The sequence below is a fragment of the Corticium candelabrum genome, chromosome 9 (assembly GCF_963422355.1).
Source record: "Corticium candelabrum chromosome 9, ooCorCand1.1, whole genome shotgun sequence".
NCBI classification, from domain to species: Eukaryota; Metazoa; Porifera; class Homoscleromorpha; order Homosclerophorida; family Plakinidae; genus Corticium; species Corticium candelabrum.
In genome coordinates, this window is record NC_085093.1 from 6360325 (window position 1) to 6369106 (window position 8782).

Here is an 8782-nt window from a genome sequence, read left to right on the forward strand (position 1 = left end):
CTGCAAAGCTATCTACGGAAAGGATGTGATGCGCCATATCCATAGACTAGACTGACAACACTTGTATACTCGTTAACTGTTTTTGCATAGGTCTTATGTAGTGTATGGAGGACATGAGAGAGTGATAAGGTAAAGAACTGCTGTTAGAACAGGAGTGAAAGTTCTCGCTGCTCTTATAGTAAACAAAGTTCCTGCATTTGGTACAGCTGGTTGAACCAACGATGACGTTCTGCAGTTCGTGACGGTGCAAGGTCAGGCAATGGTAGATATCAAACTGAGATAGAAACACCTGCACACGTCCTACTCAGAGCCAAGTAACAATTTAGGGGCCCTGAAAGGAAAGCACGGGCTGTTCCTGTGCGAGTTGGGAGAATGTGCTCACCGCAAAGCTCGAACATGGATGACGTGAATCGTCTGCTACATCCGGTGCATCAAGCCTGTGCAGTTGTGCTGCAAGACACTTAGGAGTTCAAATTCTTACGCTGGGAAGACTAGACAGTACCGGAGGGCTAGTAGATGCCAACAGAGTGAGCTTGTCAGCAGAGAAAATTCAGCAGTTTCCGCTATTAACCGTTGCTGAGTCAAAGAAAGGTCAAACAAATTGGGGGCCGTACGATATTTTCTTCAATCTCTCTCTCTCTCTCTCTCTCTCTCTCTCTCTCTCTCTCTCTCTCTCTCTCTCTCTCTCTCTCTCTCTCTCTCTCTCTCTCTCTCTCTCTCTCTCTCTCTCTCTCTCTCTCTCTCTCTCTCTCTCTCTCTCTCTCTCATGACATTATTACCTGCAGACTGCTGCTGCAAAGAAAAAGACTGTCGGACGAAAGGGACGTTACCTCGACTCAATGAGCGTGCGCTATCTCTCCTGGAGAGTAGCAAACAAAGACCGTGATAGTGTTGTTGTGTTAGCTAGTCATCTATAAACCTATCTCAGGTGCGAAGTTGCAGAATTGTTTTTGCGTTTTCATGGGGGAGGTCGTGTCCGGTGAATGATGGTGATGTCGGATGAACGGGGTCGCAGAGAAGGATCATGTTTACCGTCCTAGCATAACCGTTTCAAGCCTTTGGACGTGCCGCGTCTGAAATCACAGTCTTTACTAATCCTTCTTACTGTGGGCTTTAACAAAGCTCAGTCTTACTTCGTTTACTTCTTGCACGGCTGTCCGATGATAGATGGTGTCCGATAATAGGGGCGTCGCTGTACATGTGTACGCTAACCTGTCCTCGCGGTCAATTCCTTCAAATATCTTGCAGACGTGAGTGGCAGCACGTGTCTGTGTTTGCAATCGTCGGCTGTATGACGTGTTTCATACTGTTGTTCCTCAGCAGAGAGAGGTTCGTGCATACTAGGGCGTCTGTCGACGACGATATCGATGTCTCATGCATGACTTCCGTTCTTGTTTTCTCATCGGTTGGCCGTTGCCCTGCTTTTGGATAAAGTAACTGCACCTTTCGCATCGAGAAACAAGGTGGAAGCACCCTTTTAGACGAGTTCAGTGGCAGCTTACCACATTTTTAGGCAGCTAGGAGCCAAGTCAAATGTCAAAAGACTCGAGTCTGTATCGTTATTTCTACGAAGCATTTCGTCGACATTTCGTGATGGAAGCGTGCCGAATTTGCTTTTGCCTTCTGCTTGAAAGTGGTGGTCTCCAATTACGGCAAAGCTTAGTTATGAGAGTATGTCGCGTCTGCGATTGCGATGGCGTTCAACTTCACTACTTCTAGAGCAATACGCACTTCCGTTTGCTAGTGCGATTCAAAAGCGCGATTCTTTGCCTAACTGTAGGCTTTAATTAACTAAGGGTTTTCAACAACAGCATGTGTCAAGAACTCTTGTCACCTTGTCCGTACCTAGACCACGTACATTACAGGGTAGCAGAAGCTTGTGATTGGCTGCCTGGCTATTGTTTGTTGCTCACAACAATTACGTGTAACGTAAGTAGGGTAGCAGGTTCAAATTCATTCTAGAAATCTTCTTAGATGTTTTTTTTATCTATCATTAAAAGAATACAGGTCGGCTTATTCTATGTCGTTTCTCAAAGATTTAGCTTTAGATATGCCTTATTCAAGGAGTTATGCGTGATAAAAAAAAGAAGAAGAAGAAGAGAAGAAGAAGAAGAAAAAGAAGAGGAAGAGAAGAAGAAGAAGAGAAGAAGAAGAAGAAAAAGAAGAAGAAGAAAAAGAAAGAAGACAAAATCCAGCGAAACTCCAAATTGACGAGGGTTTTTCTAGTTCTGAAGACAAGCTGAAATCAATTCAGAAGTATTCAAGCGTAGTTGAACTTATAAGCTTTTCTTCCTGTCGGTTTGAAGATATTTAGCCGCGTTTTAAGGTGATTTCTGGAGGTCTAAAATATGATCACGCCCACACAACCTTGTCAATCCCTACATACAGGATATAAACACAAACGGTAGATAAAAAAACCTGCAATTACACGAGTCATTTAGTGAAAATCTTTCCAATTATTAAATTCACAGTCTACCAAGTAATGCATTGAATTCTTTTGGTTTCCTGAGTAACAGTCTCCGCTTTAACAATAAAACTCCATATTACACTTCACAATCGCAAATGAAAACATGCGATTTGCGAATTTAGTCGGCTTTGCTTCTCGGCCTTGAAGCTCGTCGTCTCCTTTAAGTATGTAGGGGAGATATGCATGTGTGAGACTGATCAGCAAACTGGAAGTCGATTTTGAATTGGAGATTTTCTTCTTAGACTGCATTTGAAGCTCTCACATGGTACTTTCACTCTAACGACAGACGAACATTGTAAAAGTCTAATACCTGTTTCGCTATTGGTTGTTGCACTCCAATTGACTAGATGCCGTTCATGTTCCATGTCGTATCGATGGCGAATCGCTCGAGTTAAGGCTCACAATATGCGACAGAGAAGTGACTGACCGTGACGAATTGTGACGACAGCTCTCAGCCGTGTTCACAATACTTTCCGTTCCGTTCCGTTCCCATGATTACCTTTTCCACTCTGCATGAATGCAGCAATCGCTTAGGTTACATATCATACACAAGTTCAGAAACTAAGCATAGTGTCAAACAAAAAGCCTCTCACCATTCTATTATCGTACTATTTAGTCTCCTAGCTTCCTAAAGTTACAATTTACTTAAAAATTTCCATTGTCCCGTGCTGCCGTCCTGTCAAGTGTCCTAGTATACTGTTATCAAAACGTGTAACACTACAGCAACTTAATTCTCCACACATCTTATCTGCGCTTGTCTGATGAAAGATTAAGGACCGCTCGAAATGTTAAAGACGACGAACAATGAACAGTACTGAAACACAAATTGCAGTCATCTGTAATAATTAAAAATATTGTTTTACTTTTTAAATTTTACTATGGAAGAAAGTGGCGTTCTTCACGTCTTAGTGTGAAATTATATGTAAACATTAGGCACACATGATGTCCCTGCGATCGCTGGATGAAAGGTATACTCGTGAAACTATACTATTTATAGCAGAGTACAAACACTCAGTTTGCAGTCGTAGCTTTTATAGAGTGCATATTCACCACTAATGTGAAATTTTCTAATGCCTGATGAATAATACTGTGTGCAATGTCATCTCAACACAAACAAAACAATTAGCAAGACTAAAGCCATAGATCCATCGGCCGACCAGCAGCCATTGTCCGGTCCACTACATGGCCATGCACATTGGAATCTTGCTCGGCAGCAGATACGTGTACGGAACCTCCACCGTCTTGTTTCTCTCCCTGATTTGCCTCTCGATATCACGCAGTCGGCGCTGAAAATTCACGACGGCGCGATTGGACGCAACATCGCCAAAGTATCCTTCGGGATACTGACCAAGACAGCCCTATGAACAAATCAAATGCAATTAGAGAACTGAGGCCTCAACACTATTACATACATTAATTAAACTTCTTGCAAGTTGATTACCTCGTCTTTTCCAATTTGACTTAATGTAAAGGCGATGGCGGCTTGTGTAGCTGCAGCATTGATATCAGGCAAGGCGCACAGAATGGCTTTTATATCTATGCGACCTTTAGCTTTAGGAGGTGGACGGCGTAGAGACATTGGCGCGTTTGGACAGAAGCCAATGTAATCAACTTGCCCGTTGTTGAGAGCGGCTTGTTGCGTGGTAGCAGCAAACATGATGGCCGTCACGATGGTGACGAGCTCGTTTATACCTCCAATAAAGGTAGGAATGCCGTGCTTTTTCTCGCCGTTGCCGGAGTCGAAAGGCAGACCGGAGTTGTTGAGCTCTTCAATAAAGGATTGCAGCTCTTCATCACGCCTGACGTCGTCATCACAATTGTAACATACAGAGATGATCTCCTCGACAAAGGACTTGGTGGCGTGCCACAGCATGAGACCATCGTCGCGATAGTGGTAGTTGGGTAGCTTTTGAGTATCAATCACTCCTCGCTGAGTGAGAGCAACGGGCAACACCAGGTCACGGAAATCAAATTGTTTGTAAGCCTCTAGGGTTGTAGAAAAAACGTATGAGTGTATATCTATAGATACATTTACTCCTCACACAAACAGATGCATGTAGTGACTTACTTTTCAGTAGCTCATCTATTCCTTCTGTACCGACGGACAGCAGCTTGCCAAGCGGTCCGTCTTTGTCAATGAGGTGTTCACGAGTCAGTTTACACACGCTGATGGTGGTTCGAACACACGGCTGTAACAGCTTGAAGACAGGATGACAGGAAGCCAAGTTATGATACATTGATATTGCCATTGGTTCGAGGACAAAATGAGTCAAGAATAGACGAGAAATCACTTGATGATACTATACGATAGAAAAGAAAATTTAATAACACATACAAGTATATTGTCTAAGACAACCCTCACACTTCATGCAAACTCTGACATGCGCACATCTATTTACAAAATTTTTAAACAGAAATCTTACAAATTGGATTGATCATTAATTGCTTGCTCCTACATAACTATACTATTTTTAATATTTATGTTGCTATGGTAACATACTTGAACATCTGCATTTTTAAGAAAAATCTTTGCATAGAGCCAATCATTTGAGTTGTCTTGTGGAGTGAATATAGGTGTATCAGCAGTTGGTCCGTAGCTCAATTGAATGGCAATTGGAGTAAATTCTCCAGCCGCTGTCACTAGAAACAGACCCATGGCTGGAGCTGTGTAGGTCCTGAGCTGAGTAGTAATACCATCTAGCACACTGTAGTCAACCATGTAAACATGACCAGCCTGAAAAGACAAACAGCTTCTGTTACACATTCCGCATTTAAACTGTAAACATAATCATGTACTGTATTGTTCATATATGCAACTTTATTACAGTAAATTTGTTAATAGTATTGCAGATACAAACCAGAGTGGCTTAATGATTGAAGATCAAGCATCCAGGTTGGCAGGTTATCTTATTAGAATAAAGAATCTCTACACACTACAATACATGATTTTTCAATAATTACAGAGAGTGTTTTACAAACAATTTCAACTATTTTAATGTAGGCAGGCAGGCAGGCAGGCAGGCAGGCAGGCAGACAGGCAGACAGGCAGGCAAAGAGAACAGACGTGCAAGAAAATGGATGGACGTGCAAGCAGGTAAGCAAGTAACCCGTTGTCTGCCTGAATGGGTGGCTGCCATGCAAGTACGCATGCACTCACGAAAGAAAACTGATGCCAATAGAGTACGCAATGATGCAGATAGGAAAGACATATCTATATCTAGAATGTGGAAACACAATGGCATTGCCAACGCGTAAAAATGCCAATGACAAAGAAAAATGTATAGAAAATTTAATTTTTAAAGTACCTGAATCTCTTGTTGTAAAGTTACTCCTCGTCCTAGTGATCCACGGACAGTAAAGTCAGTGACCGAAAACATTTCTGGCAATCCTTGTGTTCCCACACGTTTGACGAGCAATGGGTTAATGCCTTGCAAAAATTGTCGACCAAATTCATGATCATCTTGCCAAACATCAGCAACAATCGGCCCACCGTTGATCTACAACAACATTAGCTACAACACACTTGCGATATTTCGTGACATCAAACAGTTCTTTACCTGTACACGCAACAACTGCCTGTAGTCAGTTAGTTTGCTAGCTGTCTTGTTTACTCCCAAGAATGGATGCAGCATGAGACAGTCACTGCCTGCCTTGAGAGGGTCAGACATGAGACGGTGCTGTTTCTCACTCAGTTGAAGTTGGATAGGAAGTTGACCGATCTGATCTATGTTGACGGTTGATGGCTGTGTTGGCAACTTCTTCCAGCTTAGCAAGCTACGCCATTTGTGCAACTCGACAGTACGTGATGCTCTAACTTGGCCATTGTCTTGCTGAGCAAAGGTTGCTATGAAATAGAAATTACCATAAAAACAACAATTATACTATATATTTGCATCATGCCTCGTCCAGTCTTGATTGTGGTTTCTCCCTGAATCCACTGGTAGCAAGGAAATTCGAATGTATCTCCATCTTTTTCGACGATCATCTTGTCAATGTAGCATGCAGCATTTTCGTGAGAAGTGTAGGAGATTTTGATGGCAATAACGTTGCCAATTTCACAGGACTGGGACATATAACCCAGTTATCATTCAAAAGACAATCAAAAGGTGTATTGTATGCATACCGTGCCAATAGTCTCCCCTCCACATCCTGACCCAATCACTCCGATCAGATCGATAGAATCTGTTCTCTTCTTATCGCCAACAATTACACAATAAGCAGTCGCTCCTACCGAAGAGCCAGAAAGTTTCACTCCCTTGACGTTGACTGAGTAACACGTGTCTGCAATTGCTTCTACTCCGTCTACTGTAGTTGGTGTAGTATAGTTGCTGTTGACAATTTCACGGAATCGTTTGCGGCCTTCAAAGCTTCCCGATGTTGCGGCTTGCCTGAGATGAGCAATTGATCGATAATCATAAACTGAATCTGCTTCATCTTCGACGTGTAGGGAAGCGGGCTGATTCATGAAATTGAAACGAGTGCGTTCGGCGACTGCCGGATGAAGAGGTTGAGTTAGCGTGATGTGCGCGAGATCTACCCAGGGAAAAATTGTTCGATCCCAAGGTAGAGATGGGTTGTAAACTTCTTTGTCATCACTGCCTTCACGGTTGCGAATTTGTATCTGCAACCGATACTCAATTGTTTCCTTCTCCAAACGAGAAGCAAATTCCTGTTTCAAGTAGTTTGGAGAGCGAGTATCGGTAGGACGAGGTCCTCCATTCCTGTAATAGCAAAGAATACACAAGTATGTACGTGAAAGTTGATAAATACAACACTAAACATTAACGAAAGCGATTACCAGGGAAATTTTTGATCTTCGTCATCAAGGAGTCCACTCTCAGGACCATCATTAGCAGGTACAATACGGTAGCGGCAATGACGTTGGATGCCATCTAGACCACAGTATTTGTAGGTCAGTTGAGCATAGTAGTGAACTTGATCGTAGGAGCTCGGACCACGACGCATCATGTTGACAAGATTTCGATAGCTAGAGACCAAAGTTGATTACAAACACAAGACCCATGCCAACGTATGTCTCATCGATAATTCGATCTTGACCAATTACAAATAGGGAATGACGAGTCAACCAAAGATTAGAAAACAGTACAGAACGTGCGATTTCACAAAAGCAGGCATTATACAGAACACAAGTTACAATTGCATGGTAAAGTACAATCTGTTCGGCATGTACTTACTAGCTACCATTCTTCTTCAAGTAAGCTTTGTACTTCTCAAGATCTCCACTGAGAGGACCCTGAAATAAATCATCAAGAGCGGGGCCATTACAATAGAGCAGACCTTCTCCAGAGGAGAAGGGCAAATCCAGTGGTCCACCCTCATCAACATCAGCCAGTTTGATTGCGACACCAAGAATGTCCATAGCTCGGTCATCAGTCCCAAGAGCGTTGGAGTGACGTAGTCGAAGTGGATATACACTTCCAGGGTTAAAGATTTCGTTGGGTGGAAACTGACCATTTCGTGCAACAGTCAGTGTTCCAAAACCACCCACACCAGCCATGTTTGTAGACCTTCGGCCGCACTTGAGAGATGCTTCATAATTTTTGGTCCAGATTGCATTACCTTTTAATTTCAAGTGCTCCTGGTTGGCCAAGAACATAGCGCAGGGGAGATTCTGCAGACAAAACATTGTAATAACAAACTCTAGAATTACAAAGATATCAAATCTTACAGGAAATTCATTTTCTCTAAGACGTTTTGCTTCGTTTTGTCCCACCATCTTCTCCAGTTCTTCAGAAGCTTTGTTGTACCCTAAAAATTGTACATAAAATTAATAGAGTAGTTCACAGAGCATTACTAACAGAGATCTGTAGTTATCTCGTGTTGCAAGCATTATATAAACAAGAGGACAGGTGATACAAATAGAGAAGTCAGCAATGATACAGTAAAACTATTGCACTCACATTGTCCAGGAGGTAAAGCACAAGCCATTGTAGAGTCCACAGATAACAGATTGCCACGGAGAAACTAATGTTGTCCACAGATAAAAGCTCTAGTAGAATGGCAATAGAGCAATCCGTTATATAAGCTGCGAGACAAGTCTGCTTGCCAATGCGCGATACTCATCGACGAAGTGGTAGACGCTCAAACCATATTGTTGTCCAGCGATGCTCAACCGACAACTGCCATCTGTGTACTTAGCGCAAGGTGTATTGACAAAGCAAGGTGTACACACAACGAACGGATTGCGACACAACGGCGTCTACTTTTTACCGAAAAGAGCCGAGAAGCCACCGATTTGGGTGGCTTCATGCTACTGCTTCCTCAATTGTCATCCGACTTTTCGGTTGCTGTACC

General features: G+C 42.7%; 2 protein-coding genes across 2 annotated transcripts; both read right to left on the reverse strand.

The window, feature by feature from the left end:
* Positions 1–3424: 3424 nt before the first annotated feature.
* LOC134184566 (allene oxide synthase-lipoxygenase protein-like) lies at positions 3425–7010 on the reverse strand. The gene is made up of 8 exons (XM_062652298.1): positions 6591–7010; positions 6368–6530; positions 6025–6311; positions 5773–5964; positions 4968–5201; positions 4536–4767; positions 3909–4453; positions 3425–3825 (listed from the first exon to the last, which is right to left on the reverse strand). The coding sequence occupies exons 1-8, from the start codon at positions 6930–6932 to the stop codon at positions 3646–3648; spliced, it is 2175 nt and encodes a 724-aa protein (XP_062508282.1). The 5' UTR covers positions 6933–7010; the 3' UTR covers positions 3425–3645.
* On the reverse strand, positions 6980–8503 carry LOC134184741 (allene oxide synthase-lipoxygenase protein-like). The gene is made up of 6 exons (XM_062652485.1): positions 8389–8503; positions 8157–8236; positions 7663–8099; positions 7266–7454; positions 7050–7188; positions 6980–7000 (listed from the first exon to the last, which is right to left on the reverse strand). Exons 1-6 carry the CDS (start codon positions 8414–8416, stop codon positions 6980–6982), a joined length of 894 nt encoding a protein of 297 aa, XP_062508469.1. The 5' UTR covers positions 8417–8503.
* Positions 8504–8782: the final 279 nt, after the last annotated feature.